We start from the raw sequence: 21513 nt of genomic DNA, 5'->3' as shown, positions 1-21513 counted from the left end.
AAAAAAAAAAAAAAAAAAAAAAAAAAAAAAGGACAATTAAGCACATGTTCCTGAAGTAAGACAGACACATACAGGCTGATGCTCTCATTAAGACAGCATCAAAAAGACAAATGTCAATCATTGCCTGATATTTCCCGTGACCTCCCAGATATTCTCACCCACACTGTAATATTTAAGTTCCCAAATCATGCTTTCTAGCCTGGCCTTACCTTCTCCCACACAGAGACAGTGCAAGCCTTGAAGACTAGTTCCCTCATATCCAGACTGCAATCCGGCAGGAACCTGTGGTACGTTTTCTTCTCCCCAAGTCTACCTGGATTGTTATGTAGACAACGTGACAGAAGGACCTCTATTCACAGAACTCTAAAAGCTGCTGCATAAGTCTGCAACCTGATCCTGAAGTTCAGCTAAGTTCGTGCTGCTATCCAATCCGACAGATTAAATTACCGAGTGTGGCCAGTGTTACACCAGCCTGATATTACCCCGTCACAGACTCTAAATTAATATGAACCTAAGGCCACTGTATAAACTGCATCTGGTAAAAGACAGTGTGTTAACAGAGCAGCTGTAAAATTACAAATCCTTTGAAAAGCCCTTTGAAAAGTCAATAGTTGTTTAAATGTAGTTATATATATTCTCACATACAAATACAAATATTAATCTATGCAACAACATGATGATGATGAAAGAAGTTGAAAACCTTAGCTTAGTTGGGTGATAAACAAAGTTAACCTTCTATTTCAGAAAAAGTCTGGAGCTCGATGAAATGTCCACTGTACTTGCAAGAAAACACTGAAATATTTCATAGTAGGCAGTATTATTTCTCAGCTGAAACACAGCCTAAAAACAGGCTGTCTGACTTACTGTTTCAACCAATCAATAAGCCAGCCAGGTATTATGTAGTTCAAATAAGTCACAGTTCAAAACCACTACATTACATGCAGTTATCGTTAAGCTCAAAAATATGCTCCCATTATTCTGTTGCTAATAACTAAGGACCTGGAAAAGTTAGTCTGGACTCCACCAATACACACTCAAACTGAGTGTGCACCAAAGATTGCCATTTAAATTTGCTAACCTCCTCAAAAGAAGTCAAGCAACAAAAAAAACCAGTAATAATCTGCAAGGTCAAACAGGAACCCAGGGTAACGTTAGGTAACTAAAGACCTCTTTCACTTTGTCCACTAACCAGGAGAACACTGAAGAACAATGAGCATGTGCATGGCATGGCTGCAAGGAGAAAGCAAACAACAAAGCGGGCCATCTGCAGTTTACTAAAGATCACAATGACAAGCCAGAAGCCCGGTTTGAGCAATATTAACTGTGTTAGGAAAGGGCAATACTGCAATGGTTTGGTCCTGTTTCACTACGTTACAGTCAGGATGGATTTCCATTTTTGATTAAACAATGAATTCTGAATGATCCTGGTAAAGTCTAAACAAAAATGTCAGGACATCTGTCCATGAACTGAATCTTAAGAAAAGGTTGGTCATGGAGGAAGAGAATGCCCCTAAGCACACGAGACGCTCTACTGAAAGAAAGAAAATGGTAGAAGAAAAAGTTAATGTTTTGAAATGGCCAAGTCAAAGTCTTGACCTTAATCTAACAGAAATGTTGTGGAATGGCCTGAAGCAAATAGTTCATGTGAGGAAATCCACCAAGATTCCCACATAGGAAGCAGAGCAATGAGCTGAAATTCCTCCAAGCCAACATGCAGGATCGATTAACAGATAAACATTTAAAATGCGCCAGAATGGAATCATGTTTTTACTCAGTAAATAAATGACTTTTTATTCTTTTCTGTCTTTTCTACTTTTGCAGCTGATCATCTGTTGATATTTCAGCTTCATGTGTGGAAATACACAAAAGAAATCAGGATTCAGCCTAATCAAGACATGTACCTGTGATGCGTTGCTTTCTCTTTCAGTCCCAAAGAGTACAAGTAAAACCATAACAATGTTCAGCTTTAAGTTTGAGAAATACGGTCACATGCAGCTTGTAAATTGCGGGATGCTGATAAAATAGAAAACATAGTGAACATTTATTCACACCAATTCTGTCATAGAACAACACTCGCAGGAGTTTCCTTTCCGGCTCTTATTTCCCTGGCAAGCTGTGCGATACCCAAGACATCAACTGAAAAGGAGTAAAAGAACAAGATAGAAAGGAAGAGAGGTGCAATCTAGGCAAATGACCCAGAAAAAAACCTTTTTCATGTGAACAAAAAGTCATGTCAGTAGTGTGAGTCACACCAAGTCAGCCTGTCAGTACCACTTGCTGAGCACACTTATCTCAAAGTACATAGCTACCAAGAACAAAACCTCAAAGAGGGCAGCATCTTAAATGCAGCAAGAGGCAGGAGTCTGAATGTAACAGTTGATAACAAGGTCAGAGAAAAAAGCACCAATAACAAGCATTCCCGTCTGAGGCAGACGAGCACTCGAGACACGGCTCATCGCAACTGTTCTGACACTGCGAAGGACCAGCTTATCAGTCAGCTCCACTATCTACGCAAGAAATGCTGTTAGCCATCACTGGCCTTTAGTTTTACCCGAGCACCAATTAAGAGGCACTGGACTGAACACAAGCACCCATTACTGATGTTCTACAACTGTAAATATGTAGTGAATAGATAGTGAGAAACTTTAACGAAGTTTTAAGGGTAGGCAGCAAGTATCTGCCAAAATGTAAACTTCAATGACAACTACAAATATCGACAGTATCAGCATCAGGTCAATACTAGCACAATAGGATCGATACTTGTGAAGTGAAAATGACAATATATACCTCACACATGCACTAGGTTTTGTTGTTTTAACTAATTATTGTGTATCATTAAAATGTGTTCAGAATTTGCAAATTGATGACGATTCAAGTATCAGTATCAATAAATGTATCACCAATACCAATACTGGTGATTTACTATTAGTATTAGTACTATTTAGTATCAGATCAACTCGAAAATTTGCAGTATAGCACAGCACTAATGATAACCTCCTCTTATGATTTCCAGTTGCGGTTACTTCTCAACTGGGTGAAGTCGAACTCTCTAAATACTGACAAAAGGTGCTTTTACAGTATAAGCTGCTTTAGTAATAGATCCACTGGATCATCCTTTAGGAAAGGAAAAAAAGATATTCAATCCAACAATTTCATAGTGACGCTGTTAGGACTGATAGGTTCTCCTCTAACACTGCTGCCCTAACCTGCGGGGTTCCACAGGGTTCAGTTTTGGGTCCATTATTATTTTCTTTTTATATGTTTCCTTTAGCTGGCATTATTCAGTCTTTTAGTGACCCGTCTTATCATTTCTATGCCGATGACATTCAGCTGTATATGTCCTTTAAGCCTCATCAGCTGGATAGGCTGTCCACCCTAGTCCAGTGCTTAACTCTGGCTTTCTAACAATTACCTTGTTTTAAACATGAACAAGACAGAGACCATGATCATAGCTCCTCCTGATCTATATTCTAAAATCAGTCAGGTTCTTGCCCCTTTCTGTTCTTCTGCTAAGCCAAATATTCGAAATCTTGGAGTAATATTTGACTCTTCTCTGGGCCTTGACTCACACGTAAAATCTCTGTCCATTGAATTGTTCTCAAAAACAGACTGCTTAACTGAAAACTGGCTGTTAATTGTTGTGTTTTTCGTATCGTGCTAACATTTGTTAATACAGTGACTTGCAAAAGTATTCGGCCCCCTTGAACTTTCCCAATTTTTTTACATTACAGCCACAAACATGAATCAATTTTATTGGAATTCCACATGAAAGACCAACACAAAGTGGTGTACACGTGAGAAGTGGAACGAAAATCATACATGATTCCAAACATTTTTACAAATAAATAACTGAAAAGTGGGGTGTGCGTAATTATTCAGCCCTCTTTGGTCTGAGTGCAGTCAGTTGCCCATAGGCATTGCCTGATGACTAAATACAGTGCACCTGTGTGTAATCTAATGTCAGTACAAATACAGCTGCTCTGTGACGGCCTCAGAGGTTGTCTAAGAGAATATTGGGAGCAACAACACCATGAAGTTCAAAGAACACACCAGACAGGTCAGGGATAAAGTTATTGTGAAATTTAAAGCAGGCTTAGGCTACAAAAAGATTTCCCAAGCCTTGAACATCCCAGGGAGCACTGTTCAAGCGATCATTCAGAAATGGAAGGAGTATGGCACATCTGTAAACCTACCAAGACAAGGCCGTCCACCTAAACTCACAGGCACAAGGAGAGCGCTGATCAGAAATGCAGCCAAGAGGCCCATGGTGACTCTGGACGAGCTGCAGAGATCTACAGCTCAGGTGGGGGAATCTGTCAATAGGACAACTATTAGTCGTGCACTGCACAAAGTTGGCCTTTATGGAAGAGTGGCAAGAAGAAAGCCATTGTTAACAGAAAACCATAAGAAGTCCCGTTTGCAGTTTGTAAAATGCCATGTGGGGGACACAGCAAACATGTGGAAGAAGGTGCTCTGGTCAGATGAGACCAAAATGGAACTTTTTGGCCAAAATGCAAAACGCTATGTGTGGTGGAAAACTAACACTGCACATCACTCTGAACACACCATCCCCACTGTCAAATATGGTGGTGGCAGCGTCATTCTCTGGGGGTGCTTCTCTTCAGCAGGGACAGGGAAGCTGGTCAGAGTTGATGGGAAGATGGATGGAGCCAAATACAGGGCAATCTTGGAAGAAAACCTCTTGGAGTCTGCAACAGACTTGAGACTGGGGTGGAGGTTCACCTTCCAGCAGGACAACGACCCTAAACAAAGCCAGGGCAACAATTGAATGGTTTAAAACAAAACATATCCATGTGTTAGAATCGCCCAGTCAAAGTTCAGATCTAAATCCAATCGAGAATCTGTGGCAAGATCTGAAACTGTTGTACACAAACGGTGTCCATCTAATCTGACTGAGCTGGAGCTGTTTTGCAAAGAAGAATGGGCAAGGAATTCAGTCTCTAGATGTGCAAAGCTGGTAGAGACATACCCTAAAAGACTGGCAGCAAAAGCTGTAATTGCAGCAAAAGGTGGTTCTACAAAGACTCAGGGGGCTGAATAATTACACACACCCCACTTTGCAGTTATTTATTTGTAAAAAATGTTCCACTTCTCACGTGTACACCACTTTGTATTGGTCTTTCACGTGGAATTCCAATAAAATTGATTCGTGTTTGTGGCTGTAATGTGACAAAATGTGGAAAAGTTCAAGGGGGCCGAATACTTTTGCAAGCCACTGTATATTTTTAACAACTGGGTTTTGAAACTACTATAACTAGATCCTCAAAATTTCTCCTTCACACTTTTCCTTGACTGACTGTCTTCTGTAATGTTCATAATAGTGTTTTTGTAGGACATTATGAAGTCTCAGTAAAGCTGACCCTAGATCTTTTCGATAGAAAATGTTATCCCTTGATTATTCTAGCTGACACATCTTTTCCCACACAATTAGAGAGAAGGAGGGTGCATGGATTTGTGCAAGCACACAAAAGGAAGCTACAAGGAAGTTTTCTTAAATAAATCAATAAATGATACCATATAGAACAAGTGTATGTTGTGCTAAAAACTGAAGAAACTCAGCTGTGAAAGAATGGGTCGCTCTCAGGAGCTCAGAGAATTTCACCATTGTACCATGATGGAACAACACTCACTCAAGTTGTGAAATATTCCTCAGTCAACTGTTAGTGGTATTGTAACAAAATGATTGGGAACAATGGCAACTTGACCGTACACCAGTGCACAAACAGTGTTGGGGAGTAACGGAATACATGTACCGCCGTTACGTATTTAAAATACAAAATATGAGTAACTATTCCGTTACAGTTACCGTTTAAAAAGGTGGTATTTACAATACAGTTACTTTGTTGAAATAAATGGATTACACGGCGGTACTGTCCTGTTTCATATTGTGGCGGGTCAGGACTGTTTCGGTTTTGTTTGACAGTAGTTCCAGGCGGCAGCGTTGCGGTTGCCATGGTTACAGGGTGACGCTCTCGCTCTGCGTGTTTCCTGGGTGAGAGAGCGCCTTTTTGTTATTGTTGTTGTGCTAAGCTAATAAGCAGAATGCAGAATGTAGCATCATGGGCAGTGTAGTCCGTGCTGCAGGGAGAATGGACTGCCATACTCGTTATGTGTCTGTGAGTGCGAGGTGGGAGAAAACGAGAACTGGAAGCATGTAAATATAATAATAACCACTGCAGCCAAGAAGAGTGCCTCACGAGCCCAGTTGTAAGTACGCTATTAAAACTCTGTACGCTTTGTTCCTGTTTTCCGAAACAATAAGTTCCGTTGGAGCAGCCTTTCAACGCCTCTGTCTGTCTCTCACAAGCAGAGTTGACCCACACAACAAAGTAAATCTATTTTTCGTCTAGGAGCCCCACACGAACCCATATTATTCAGAGGTCCCTTTACTACGGTTCGGAGCCGCGGACCTTCAGTAACAGTAATAAATCACACAGCAATAGTACATTCACGTTGTTGTAAAAAGTATGATAATATCTTAAGTAATCCAAAGTATTCAGAATACGTTACTCTCATTGAGTAACGTAACGGAATACGTTACAGAATACATTTTAGGGCATGTATTCTGTATTCTGTAATGGAATACATTTTAAAAGTAACCTTCCCAACACTGTGCACAAAGCAAGGTACGTGGACGAGAGAGTTTGGTGTTGGATAACTTGATTGGCCTGCACAGAGTCCTGACCTCAGCCTGACAGACTTTCTCATCCAACATCAGCATCTGAGCTCACAAATGCACCTCTGGAAGAATGCTCAAAAATTCCAATAAACTTATGTGTGAATACGTTTGAAGGCAGACAAGAGAACAGTTTTGGCTAAATAGTATTGACACAGTACAGATACAGCAAGTACCATAAAGCTACAATGGTTTGAATCTGGCAAAAAGCATTCTCCACTGCAAACTTTTGTAATACAGGCAGGGAATAAACATAATTAGAATAGACAGATGAAAACACTTTGGAGAGAATACAGTATGCATTATGGATGGGTGGATGGAAGGAAGTAATAGCAGCAGCAGTAGTAGTAGTAGTATTGCTCTTATTAACTGCTGTAAGAAATTATTTTCCCAAATATCGGTTAAAATAATTTCTTATTCTTCATTTTATTTAATATAAGCTTGCAGGTTAAAAAATTATACTTCTGAAATCCTGTTTTGAGGCATTGATTTGGCTCTTGGCCGTTGCCATGTTGGTATTTTAAGACTAAATACATGGATGAATTTGACAGACAAACTCAGACACTCAGAGAATGAACTTGCTAACACAGGGTAGCTATTCCACTTTCATCATGTAGTTTACTCCAAACAGGCCCATATTCAAACAAATGAAGATGATTCTGTATTACTGAAATATGTGGTAAAATGTTTTATTGAATTTAGAAGTCAAAAAAGTGGCAGGCTCCTTTTCTCACTGACTGTTACATATGCTAAAAAACCAACAACACAGGTTTAAAGTATTACCAGACTGAGTTTCACTTTTCAGAGATTACATGCATCCTTTATGTGCAGTCTCTGCGCTGGAGAATAAACCAGGGTGTTACCAAAGTCAGGAGTCAGATTTCCTCCTCAGCAGGCCAACAACAGCTCGACCACGTCATCGGTGCCATTCACGTCCAACTGTGGTTGGAAAGTAAAAAAAAAAAACAAAAAAACATCGATAGACTAATCAACTGAAAAAAAACCCAACCAAAATAAATATGAATGAAGGGGTAAACACTATTTTGGGTTTATGAAGTGTCCCTTTAAACTGTTCTTTCACTTGACAGTGCAGCTTGGGGATAACAGGCATTGTAATTAGCCACCACATAATAGGAATGACCTTATTAAGCTGCTGCTGGGTCACGAGCAGATTTAGGTTATCAAAACACACGCTCTACAAAGTATTCTTTTATTTAAAGTACTATCATTTTATTATTATTTTTTTAAACCCAGCTGGCACTCGACTGCACAAACACACAAAATGCCTGATCTTTCTTTAGGAGTATCAATATTTATGCAGTGGCTGAGTCCATATATACCAGCGGTGAGTCCAAAAATCAATGCACGCCTGCTACATATTTTAATCTCCCTATGAAGGTCACATTATCCACCAATGCCTGAGAGGACAAACACACACACACACACACACTCAGAGAAAGCAGCTAGCAGTGTTTGCATTCACGCCACCCTGACCCTTTTACTAGTACAACTAATGTCACTGAAGCACACACAGTTTTAAAGACTGGAAAAAGAGACGGCGCTCATCAGCCCCAAAAAGATTTATGTAAACCATGACGTTGAAGGCGCTTCATCTGAAAAGGCTGCGTTTTCATGTTTTAGCTCTGTGTAACTCGTGTACATTATAGATGAGGAACAAGAGAATAGGAGTATTCAGTGGAGCCCTATCACTTACCAAAAGGCCAATCTAAATCTCCTATATCATGACTAGCCACTACTTCAGAGCCATGCGGGCAACACAGAAACAACCTCAGCTTCCCCTGAAGGCTGCCATAAACTTCAGCACAACAATCCAAGCCAACAAGGAGCTGCAGTAAAAAAAATAAATAAATAAAATAGATTTTCACAGCGTTCTCATGGCTAAAACTGAGGAACTGCCAAAGAGATTCCTGCCATCATATGAATATGTCACTTTGCTAACAGAGCTTATGAAAATTAGATGAACATTTTACGATCTTGTTAAAACCGGTTACATTATTAAAAGGGCACATTCATCCTGCGAGGTGAGGAAAGAGAGCCCGTAGCAGATTGAAAATTTAATAAGCTCAATGCAGTGGCGAGAGATTGAGAAACTTGGCAGAGGTTTAACTTTAAAATCCTGAACACGGGCGTGCGATGATTTAACCTCATTGTAGAGTAACATGCATGCACTCAGCGGGTCAGAAGACAGGGGATTCTGACCTGTCATAAACCCATTAAACGGCTTAGCTTCAGACACTTCCACCAGCATTTAATCTCTCACATTAAGCATTGTTTCTGTCATCTCTGTTGTTTTTAAATGTGGTCACATGGTGTTATCTCATATGTTTCGCAGCAAATGGTGTGTTTTTCTTCTTCATGGTACCACACCTTCACTGAATAAAGAAAGAGAGTAGTGTGATGCTAATGCCCACGGCTATCATAAGAGGCCAGCCTGTAGAAGTAGGTGGCTGTTGTCAGCAGGCTGCGAATCATCGCTTCTCTCTGCTTACTGCTGATGAGGCTGTGATTAACGTTGTCTGTGCGTCAGAAGTGTAGTATTATCTGGTCGGGCAAAAACCAAACCACTGACTACATGAAGTGCAGCATATGTATGTCTGTGTATGTGTACCCTTGTCTCCATGCATGCTGGCAACAGACACCCTGTGTGCTAAATTCCACCATACATCATGCCAGATCCTTGCAGACCTGTTACAGCACAGAGGCAATGGGCCCAGTTCCAACAGCAACACTGTCTAACAGTTTACATTTAAAGGTTTGCGTTTTAGTCAGGATATAACAGAGACTGTCATTCCTCTTTGGAATGACAGCAAATTTCAATTACAGTCTGAAGCAAATGTCTTTTTTTCTCTTTTGGCGACCGATTGCAAGTAAATGGTTGCCCATAGGTTCAACGGCTTATCACAGTTAATTGTTGTATTGTTACAAATAGACTGCTAAAATTATCAACTTGACCCAAATCAATTGCAAAGTGATATCAGAATTACTCAGACTTATTGCCGTTTTATTGCTGTTTTGACACACCAAAGCCTTTATGAGTGTAGCAACAGACTCCTGGTCATCACAGACTCGGCCCCCGTCTGCAAAACAACCATTTCAAAGACAATAATATCACAAGTTCACTGCCCACGATAATTTTGGCCGTGGTCTCCAACCCCTGTTTTCCCTAGCATGACTTTAATATATATCAACAAAATCATTCAACATCAGTTTTACCAGTACTTTGAATTTGAACATTTTAGTCTAGTTTCTGTTAGGTTATACAATTGATTACTTAATGGTTCATTTAAGGCATAAACGGCAAACATACTACGTGTCTTAATCAAAAAATGAAACATAATGCATCAGGATGGATGCATATGCATGCATATATGAAAGTTATCGTTAAAAAAAAGTTGTAAAATAGGTCTAAATAAAACCTGTGTAATGGTCCTTTAAAAATTGCAGTTTAGTTTTGTATGTAATGCAGGAGGAGACTCATGCCGAATGCTAATTTGTTAATCCATAATAGCACATAGGACATCAGATAATCTATTTTGAAAGAGGAGATTGTACATGTGTTGGCTCATTTTTTTCCTTTTTCATACAGTCTGTTGTTATGATCTGTGGATGATGACGGGGGAAAAACACCAGTCAAGAACAGTATTTATCTGAATATCTCAGCATTTGATAGTTTTTTGTCTTTTAACATTATCTTTGAAAAACAATCACAGTATCCAGATGTTTACTGGAACCAATGTAATATTCAGGATTGGTCAGTGCTCCACATGTAAACTCTGCTGCTCCAACCATAAACAAATATACTGGTGTCAGGATGACCCTAACCAGTTATTCCACTGGAGAAGCAAAAAGAGCTGCAGAGTAAATGGTGTGTAGCAAAAACAGCGTGCGGTCCAGGGTCAGCCAGCAGCATCTGAGCGTTAATAAGGGGAGTAATTGAATTAGAGGATCAGTGGACGCCTGTAGTGTGGGCGCCACGCAGCTCTAATTTCATTACAAGTGATGTAAACATGAGGTTGGCCCCCAGCACAAGGGCCTCCAACATCAATACATGCACAAATGATTAAAAATAAAAATTAAAAAAATTTTAAAAAAAATCACATAACTACATACCCACACCTGTTTGTCTCATATAACATCCTGTCCCCAAGCACTTTGATATTTTTTGTGGGTGTTGTGAGCTAATAAACACTAATCATAAGGGGAAAAATCAGGGTCATGCAGTAAAAAAACAAACAAAAAAAAAAAAACAGGGCCCGAGTAGCATCGTCTCCTCACGATGAAGTCTTTAAAGTGTCAATCTGGGGAAGAACAGTTGCTCAGTGGTTAGCGCTGTCATATCGTGGCAAGAGAGGGACAGATTCTCAGCACTTTCTGTGAAATGTTCTGAATATCAATGTGCATGAATAAATGATGAATCTCACATCGATGGTGGAGTGCATAAGACGTTAAGTTGACGCGACAGAATATTTTTAGTTAGGTTTGTTTAGAAGTGATGCTCTAGTACATCTACACTGCAAAGTCACTGCAATTTATCCCATCTATCTGATCAGCAGTCTAATATCCCTTGGCCCCGATGAGTAACTTGACCATTAAACCAAGCATAGCTGAAATAAACCTGAAAGCCTGACTGTAGGCCTTCTGACAGTCATGAATAAAGGCAGTTAACCAAGAGGAAAATGTTCACATGCCAATACGCCTTGCCCCTTTTCATCTCAGATGTGACAATGAGACACTCCCAGAGGCAGATCACTTATCAATATAGCTGCAAGCGGGATTAAGGGGGGGCCACGCAGACCAGCGGGGCACAGTTGCCATGGCAACTTGATCCGTTCTAATGTTAAACATACGACTGTAAGTAAAGCCCTTCTAGAATTAAGACCTTCCACTTCAAAGCTATCTCGGCAACATCTTTGGGCAGTTTTTTGGGCAGTCAGAAAGAACCAGGTGAGAGCATCAACATCAGCCTGTATGGACACGGTGACATAAAAACTGCATGCACAAAATCACCAGTAAAATATGAAAATCTACTGAAAAGGTTTTTGTTACGTTTTCTTTCCAAAAATAAGAGAAAAAGTTTTTGGGTCCATGATCCGTGTCTCAGCACTGAAGACAGAAACACTATAGGTATTAAATATGCACGTGATATATTCAAGACCATAGATTAAAAACAACTGATATGGAGACATAAATAGCTCGTTTTTTTGGTTGTTGTGCTGAAGGAATTGTGTTGCCTGTCCCTGCCAAAAGGATTACACATCAAATTACTTCATCGGGCAGCAAACCAGTAAATTTTCTCCATTTCAAAGAGCAAATCTGTTCATGTAACCCACATCTATCACATGCTCGGTGCTAAAAATGCTTGCTTGGACCGATCCTTGATGAACACTTTATCTTTTTTTTTTTTTGTTTTATGACACCTTTGAAAACAATTTCATTACCTTAAAGCTTTGCAAATGAGAAAAGCATAGGTGAGCACACGCTTCTATAGAAGAAAGACTTCCCTCCTCTAAGGTCAATCCAGAAGGTTTGAGCAATACATGAGCAATTTGCAGGTATGTTCTGGAATTATGAGTAGCTTATAATGGCCAATGTAGTTTAATACTGCTGTGCATTAATGAACATTAGCAACCCATTTCACTCACACAATAACTCCTCTCTTTGTATTCTACACTTTGCTTTACACATACTTATTAGATAGGTGACATTTTTGGCTGCAGGGGCTACTCTAACCATTGTGTTAGTATGAACACAATGATTACATTCAAATGATATTAGAGCAGACTACAACTGCATGATATTTTAAAGATTTGCATTTTTACAAAGTAGGTTCACAACTCACAAGTAGGAAAGTCACAAAGCAGAGAATTGCTTCTTTCATGAGCCGTTTACTCTGATCTCAAAAAACATTTGCAGTCGTACAGTATGAGTTGCTCTGGCAAAGAAAATATTTTTTTTCATGCCAACTTTTGCAGAATGACAATCACAACCCAAAGATTTCTCCTTCAGGACAAATCTGCAAGCCTACAAAGACAACACGGAACAAAGTTTGATCAAATTTAATGAGGTTTGCCCAAAAGCAAAAGCATAACCCACAGATAGAAACGTGTAACGGCTGAAGACAGCCGCTCAACCAGGAAGACACCTTTGCAGTCTTGTTGATTACATCTCCGTCAGAGATGATAACAGAGCAGCGGGTTAATGAAGCTCACTGCAGAAGTGCCTCGCGTCGTGTCAGTTTTTCATTGCATCACTCGGTCTTACGTAGAGCCGTGCAGTATTAGTAATTACTGACGCTACTTCAATCTTTCAAGATTCATAATCAGCTCTTTTTCCGCTTGAGGAAACCAGCAACACTGCTTCAAAACCACCCACCCTTTTACAATACGCCTGTCACTCCCAGTCCATTTCTCTGTTGACTGAGCAGTGGAAAACACCATCTAATGACAAGATAGGATGTGTGTTAACTTTAAAAGCATTTGTTTCCCAGCAACCACCGTGGAAAAGATTTTGTGTGACCGTACCTCACTCAAGGATGTTGTCAAGGTTGTAATTAGTACTAAAAGAAGGCCACCTGCCAAGTAATCCCATAAACTCAGCACTCCACATTAAGCATTTTGTCTGCTACGAGTTAAACGCAGGCACGGGAAGATGCACTAATAACTGTCCATCACACTGATTTGCAGGAATACCTCCAGGCAAAAATTAATAATTCATTTATAATCACTTTTCTTTAAAAAGAAATCATGTTTGGTTGCTTTACAAATAATGCTGCGTGTGACTGAAATGGCAGATCAGCACTTAAGAAATGTTGTTAATTAACAAGCAGTCCTGTCACAAGCAGGCAGATAGGTTAAAAAAATAAAGTTCACACTATGCTCATTTTGGATAAAATCACAGTCAGCAGTGCTAACCTTGCACCCCTATCGACTAGAAGTATGGACTTTAACACCAGAATGCCGCACTCTCAGTATGTGAGGCGAGAAGGTGTTTCTGTATTTTTGGAGATTGTCTCCTCACAAAACCAACAAAATATGGCAGGAGAAATTTAATAGAGACAACACCTTCTCTAGTTCCTTATGTTACCGTTAGTGCCAGTGTTATTCTTATCGCTAGGAAAATCAGGACATCAGTTAGATTGTTCATCAACGCGCAACAGAAAAGCTGTTAATAACAAAGCTTCAGTTTATGGTTCAACCAAAAGATGTCACCCATAACATCACCCTCTGTGAAAACAACAGTCTGGTAAGTGCTGAGGAGACACAGAAGAGAAAGCCAGCAGTCCCATGCACACACATAGACACGTACATATACGCACGCACACGCGCATTCCCTTTGCACAGGCACCACACTGAGATCTAATCGATGGAGCTCATTCATATTGAACCACAGACGTCAGGGGAAGCCGGGGGAATTACAAGCAGCCTCCGCTGTGAGATCGCAGCCTGGAGGAAGCCGGAGGAAGACAGCTCTGCACTGGTAACCTCCAGTTTACCGTCCACTGGATTTTCAGCAACACGATTATGAGGTGTCCTAACGCCCCGAGAAAGTACAGTCAGGTTCACTGCACTTAGATTGTACTGTTAAATAAAAGTATGTGTGTATGCATATAAAACATTACTTTAAGTCCAAAAAATTACCTTAACCGATTTCCACCAACTCATAGTAGCACTAACATACAACCTCAATGTCACAGTAGCTCACAATTCACCAGTTATTGCCTGTAAATGTGACCTCGACCTTAAGGCTGATTTGAATGAAGACCCATTAGGTGATCATTGCATGCAGGTTTGAGTAAATGCTGACTTGGGAATCGTAGACAAATACTTCACCACGGCATAATTTCATCAGTAATTTGGCAGCATTAGCTAAAAAAAACAAAAAAAAATAATAATCACAAGGCTCTCTCAAATGTCACTAAAAACAGGATCAAATGATTAGCAAATCATTTAAAGACGATATTTAATACAGCTGTACAAACACGACAGATCAAATGCTAAAACTAAATGTTTTTTTAATAATCCTTTTTTAATTTCATAAAAATAGTCTAATATAATAAAAGTTGTTTTTCAACTGTGCTGCATCATCTCTTCTTTTAACACTCATAAGCATTTGGGAGGTGATGGGACAAACTGCCATTAAAGTGCTCACCAGTTCAGGACCTTTTTCAGAAATACCTTTCATAGTGTAAGAAATGGGTGACAGGGATGGAATAGATCCAGAAAGTGTTTTGGGATTGTCTTTTTGTAATATGTAAGGGTTTCCCTGAAAAAGATCTCGTCCAGATGGCATCTATGTTGCTTGCTGTTTCAAAACATGTATATACTGTTCACCATTAATATGGCCTTCAGAAATATTATTGAGTGGGCCATGTTGACCAATGGCCCATACAATAACATCTTGGATGCTGGCTTTTGAACACAGCTCTGATGACAAGCCGAACGGTCCTACTTGTCTTAAACCCAGAAGATGTGGCACGCATGGCTTCCAAAGACTGTTTCAAATTTTCGGGACCTGTGGGACCTCTGGATCGTAGAGATTTCACTTCAGTTTTCTGATGCAGTGACAAACTCTGTTGACTGACAGTGTTTTTTTCAGGAGTTCTTAAACCCATCCTGAGATTTCTACCATAGACTTGTGTCTGTTTTTACTGTAGAGCCATAAGAGCTTGGCTTTTGTCTTTGAATGACGAGCCCCACTTATCTTTATATCTGAAACATTCAGGCTCTCTGGGATGCTCTTTTTATATGTAATGCTGGTACTAATTAACCTCATTAGTTGTGAGATGTTCCACCAGGTGTTTTTCATGACACAACCTTTAAATTGTTTTAATATCCCTGACCCAATCAATAAATCAACATTTCTCAGCTTGAGCATCTGAAACAGATAAGTAATCTACAATAAATATATAAACCAAGCAATTAAAATAAAAGTGTCACAAGTGCCTGGAAAAGGCCTTATACTATGAGGTAGTGCTGGAATTTATATATTTACAAAAGTGATAAAGACAGTAAAATGTAAGACTGACATTATATAAGAGAGAAGTGCAAATTGCATTAATAAATAAAATGTACACTATAAATCTAAGAAAACCAGCAGTATGAAGGCGTAATACACAAATATGCTTGTGACAGGTGTGTTCACCTGTGACAGAATGAAGAGTTGTTTTACAAGTTAATAGATAATGGCAGGAATGAGTTGCTAACATTTTCTTTATGGCAACGAGGTGAATCAGTCTGAGGGAGAAGGAGCTCTGCTCCCTCAGAAGTGTGTAGTGGAGCGGGGGTGATGGGCTGTCCATGATGGAGACCAGTTTGTTCAGTGACCTCTGACCCTCACTGACTCAAACGCCTCCAAATTCTTACCAATGACAGTTCCAGCCTTCCAGATTAGTTTGCTGATCCTGCTGGCATCTCTGCCACTGATGATGGCAAATTATACTAATTTCAGTTCAAATATTTTCAAATATTTGCATTCTGTTTTTCCTGATATCTTTCAAAGCATCCTACATTTTGGGGTGCTACCAACATCTTCCTGTAGGTTTGGTGTAATTATTAGACAGGAAAGAGGTGAAGGCCTAAGTTTGTTCACATGGTCAGTAAAGAAACTGCCACTTTGACCCCAATCAGGCTCAATGAAGGCTCTAAATGAACAGCAGATGTGTTTTCACAGCTCATTTAAAATTAAACCAACAACTGGGAAAAAAAGCATGGTTCACAACTTGACAGTCGAAAGCAGGGAGAAGGACATGAAAGCCAAAAAGCGCCGAAAGCAAACGCCTTGACAGCGGTCTTCAGCCGGCCTTAATGGCCCATGAAAAGTTCAGCATTAACGAGACTTTATCTCCCTCACGCACAGAGAACTCACCAGTAACTTCTGCTGTAGCCTTTGGTGGCTCAGGGTCTCTGGGTTAAGTCGCCGAGCTTGGCTGTAGTCCTCTAGAAGACAAAGCTCGTCCAAAAGGTGGAGGGGAAAAGCTTCATTTCTCTGCAGTGGGGGACAGGGAAGGTGGGGGAGTTATTTGTCACAATAGCAATGGGAGGTTTATGTGCAGCTTTTTTGTTGGGATTTGCTGTATTCCAAATAACCTTTCACTACTTTTGCTGAGTCCCACTGGTGATGAAATTTGCTACCACTCGATCTGTAAGTGTAGGTGACTGGCTGCTAACAGCCAGCAGGAGTTCTGAGTGGGAAAGCAGCTCTAACAGATACACTAACGCAGTGCAAGCAGAATGTGTGTTTCTCTTTATTGATCTTCACGGATTCAGTCTGACAGCAAAGCATGCTCAACTACCTGCCCACCTGCTGCTTTTAGCAAACTCCGACAACTGCATTTAACTATAAATGCAGTTGTTAGAGACTAATTAAATTATATTCAATATATATCAAAGTATTTCAAAACAGCTCATTTTACATAGTTTCTCAAATCTGCAAACAAACAAGCAACATGCTAATGTCGTGTATCATTGAAAAATATCTCTTAAGCACTAACAAACCCACATAAGTATAAGATGTCACACTCAAAAAAGTCAACTAAGGCACTTGTTTGATTATTTAGATATAAAAATGCTTGATTACTTTAAATATATTATGTTTATAGTTATTAAATGACTCCTTCTTGCTGGTGTAAACTAGATCTATGTCTGCACCCAATGAGAAGAACAGTGACTCTTTCATTGCTAACTATTGCCCGTGCTGCATACCACGGAAAAAGTTCAAATCAACGCAAGCAGGAACAAATGTTGGAAGGTTGTTAAGCTAACACAGCTTCAGAGCTACCAGTTACAGAACTACTTTTTATAAGTTTATAGTTAACAAATCTAGCTCAATCCTATACTGCGTTGTTTTGTTTTCTAGTATACTCCAGGTACATTTTGCTGTCTCAAAGTGATCACACACACACAGATTGACTTTGTGTGGAAATCTGTTTGTCCTCTATTGTTAGCCAGGCTACTGTTAGCCTCTGTGCTATAACTGAGACTTGGTAGGGAGTGTTACAGTCTAGCTTCATTTAGCAGAAGCTAGCCAGTCCTCAGTGCCCAAAGACAACTGTTAGCAGGTTTAATTCATTTGAGAGACAGCGTCTTTCCATCATCACAATATAGCTCATTTCAGAAGCTGGAAATGAGCTATATTGATAAAAGATGGCTGCAGCTTCTAGGTCTGTAAAATGAAGTCTCTTACGTGTGTTGTAAAATACTTCTGGTCCTGTAGAAGTCTACTGGACCTCTGTAAACACTTTGCTATTGCATTTATGGTCTCAGTCACTCATTTCAGGTCATGCTGAATAAAAATGAAATCCATTTTACAAATCTTGATCATATTATGTTTCATCAAGGAGAATCATCTGGGATATCATTGGCTAAGTATAGCAAAGAAAAATAAAATTAGCGTCTGGTACAATACAGTACGGGTTTAATGAGACACTGAGTCAAAAATTGATTTCACCTGGTTGTTTCAACAGAGCTTTCCAAATGCAGTTAGTGAAATCCAACTTTGACAAACGTAACATTTTTCCACAGTTTTTGTGTGCTCACAAACTGTGACATTTCATGTTTAAATCCAATTCACCCCTTCTAGCACTTAAATTCACCCCTCCACAGAACAATGGAAACAACCAGGTGTTTTGCTTTACCAACATGTATCGTCTGCACAAACCTACGGCAGTACTAAGCATCCTCAACACAAAATGACTCTTAATTAATTCTGCGGTTCATGACAATCTACACAGCAGCTGAAGAACATTTAGCACAAAAAAAAATAAGGAAATGGCTTGAAAGAAGTGTTAAAGGAGGAACAACTAGTGATAACGATAATGTTGGATCCTGTTAACAGCAGACAATTACAGAAAATAATGTCAACAATAAGACTGATATTTGTAATATTTTCTAATCATGTATTAGTTCATTCAACTATGGACATGTGGTGGCATGATGAAATTACATTCATTCATCATGATGAAATTACATTCAATATATATATATATATATATATATATGGCCCCAACTGACCGAGTGCTCAGTGAATACCTCAGGCAGCAGAAACCCAAGAGGGAGGGGGGAGACGAGGAACCATCATGGAAGGACAGGCCCCTGCACGGTATGTACCACCGGCAGATAGAGGAGGTGGCTGATATCCAGAAATCCTACCAGTGGCTGGACAAAGCTGGACTGAAAGACAGCACAGAGGCACTAATCATGGCAGCACAAGAACAAGCTCTGAGTACAAGATCCATAGAGGCTGGGGTCTATCACACCAGGCAAGACCCCAGGTGCAGGCTGTGTAAAGATGCCCCAGAGACAATCCAGCACATAGCAGCAGGGTGCAAGATGCTAGCAGGCAAGGCATACATGGAACGCCATAACCAAGTGGCCGGCATAGTGTACAGGAACATCTGTGCCGAGTATAACCTGGAAGTCCCGAGGTCAAAATGGGAGATGCCCCCAAGGGTGGTGGAGAATGACCGAGCTAAGATCCTGTGGGACTTCCAGATACAGACGGACAAAATGGTGGTGGCTAACCAACCGGACATAGTGGTGGTAGACAAACAGAAGAAGACGGCCGTAGTGATCGATGTAGCGGTTCCGAATGACAGCAATATCAGGAAGAAGGAACACGAGAAGCTGGAGAAATACCAAGGGCTCAGAGAAGAGCTCGAGAGGATGTGGAGGGTGAAGGTAATGGTGGTCCCCGTGGTAATCGGAGCACTAGGTGCGGTGACTCCCAAGCTAGGCGAGTGGCTCCAGCAGATCCCGGGAATAACATCGGAGATCTCTGTCCAGAAGAGCGCAGTCCTGGGAACAGCTAAGATACTGCGCAGGACCCTCAAGCTCCCAGGCCTCTGGTAGAGGACCCGAGCTTGAAGGATAAACCGCCCGCAGGGGCGTGCTGGGTGTTTGTTTTTTTATTTATATATATATATATATATATATATATATATATATATATATATATATATATTTCTTTTTTTTTTTTTTTGAGTGCAACAGGCTAAAATAACATCCTCTCTCCATGTTCTCCACTTAGCCAGCAACACTGATAGCACTACCTAAACTTCTTGTTATTGCCAGGCTAGTGGAGCTGGCTGGAATAATAATGCCCCCTGTTAAATTATTCATGGCTCCAGTCAGGTGGAACCAGATGCTACTGTTGTGTCATAAAGGAAGAGCTGTAACTCAACTCAAGCACGGAAGGCTGTTGCTCCATGGAGGGAAAGACTGGATCCAGCATGGATGCTGCTGGGCTACAAACAAAAACACGGAATGTCATGACACTCGCTCGGCTCTTTCCAAGTGACATTTTCCTGCGAGTGTTCAAACAGAGGACAATGGTTCAGTAGGTTGATCCATATGGGGGTAAAGCCTAAGGTGCTTTTTGCTGCTCACCACCCTGTGTTGGTGTTGCTGTATACCCAACCCTGACATTTGTGGCCATGCCCAGAAGATGACCTTTTTTGTCCATGCCATGTTTTAGTGCTGAATACTAATGCTATGGTGCTGTGTGCCCGCCACTCATGGGAACAAGCAGTGCTATTTTTAGCCACATGTCCCCAGCTGCACATCTCCAACCCGCCCCGGGCTGGCAATTAGTGTTTGTCTCTCATGGAAGGAGGCAGTGCTAGAAACTCCATAACACAAACAGACATCTGGACACAGGCTGTCTCTGTCTCTGTCCTGCCCCGCACCCATGCCACAGGGTACAACTCTTAAAGCCATGCACTCCCTCCCTCCATCCGTCTCACCGCCCATAAGTGCTCAGTCACTCGGAAGCTCCTCTCTCTAATCTAATTCACACACATTTGTGTGTCTTCACTTCATAGACATTTGTGAAAAAATTACAATTTGTGTTTACATCCGGCACTTTGTTAAGTCCACGCAAATGCTTGTTCCTTAAAGAGGCCATCCATATACTACAGTAGTCATAGAGAGAAAATATACATATTTTTTGGAGTATAAGGCGCACTTAAAATCCTTTAAGTTTCTCAAAAATTTAAAAATTAAGTGCGCTTTATAATCCAGTGCACCTTATGTATGAATTCTGGTTGTGCTTACTGACCTCGAACTGATTTTATGTGGTACATGGTGCTCAAAAATCTGTCAAAAAACGCTTTATTAAAACTTTGGTAGGCTGCACTGCTTGATGGCTTGTTGGAGCATTACGGCTGCCGTAGTCAGGAGCCGCACGGAGCAATCCAGGTCCAAACTCCGCTTCAGGTCCCAAAGTCAAACGAACACTGCGGCATCACTGAGAGGTAAGAACTGTCTAAATTCTTTCATCTTTACCTGCTTTACCAGGTGTAAAGTTTAATTTCCAGGCATCCATGAAAACAGAATTTATTAAATTTAACAGCATTAGAAGTTAGCAGGAAGTTTCCACCTAAACATATCATGTTCTGTGTGACAGATTTCTTAGAAAATTAAAATGTACAGCTCTGCTATCACTTCCAACATAAATGAAGACAGAAAACTAAACAGCAGTGATGTTTGTAGGGTTACTGAAATTGGACTAGCTGGTATATAATGATGTGCTACGTGATTGCTAGCGACACAGCTATGTTAGCATAACATAAACACTAGCTGGGTCCCAAAACGTAGGCTACATCCTTCGGAGGCCGCATTTGAAGGCCGATTATGTCACAGCCAGGCGACAAAGGCTGTCCCAATTCATCGAGTCCTTCAAATGCGGCTGACAAATCCGTCCTTCATTTTCCCCGAATTTGAAGGATGGGTCGGGTGTGGCCTTTTAGGCCCATCATATCCCAGAATTCATAGCGCAGCCCTGCCAATTCCAGTTTCCAA

At 40.5% G+C, this 21513-nt stretch overlaps 1 protein-coding gene across 6 annotated transcripts in view; it reads right to left on the bottom strand.

Annotated features, from left to right (window-relative positions):
- The window catches only part of rimbp2b (RIMS binding protein 2b), a 110689-nt gene that overhangs the window by 72719 nt on the left and 16457 nt on the right, over positions 1 to 21513 (bottom strand). For 5 of the 6 annotated variants that reach the window (XM_085293765.1, XM_085293766.1, XM_085293767.1 and 2 more), the window contains one exon: positions 16583 to 16702. The exons of the other annotated variant lie outside the window; for it this stretch is intronic. In XM_085293765.1, the coding sequence (XP_085149891.1) occupies positions 16583 to 16702 (120 nt within the window). The remainder of the gene's footprint in view (positions 1 to 16582; positions 16703 to 21513) is intronic. 6 annotated transcript variants of the gene reach the window in all.

This window comes from Mchenga conophoros, linkage group LG12 (assembly GCF_057382185.1).
Source record: "Mchenga conophoros isolate Kocher_MC1m ecotype Shallow Benthic linkage group LG12, M_conophoros_male_GT1.1, whole genome shotgun sequence".
NCBI lineage: Eukaryota > Metazoa > Chordata > Actinopteri > Cichliformes > Cichlidae > Mchenga > Mchenga conophoros.
This window is presented reverse-complemented; position numbering and strand designations above follow the sequence as displayed.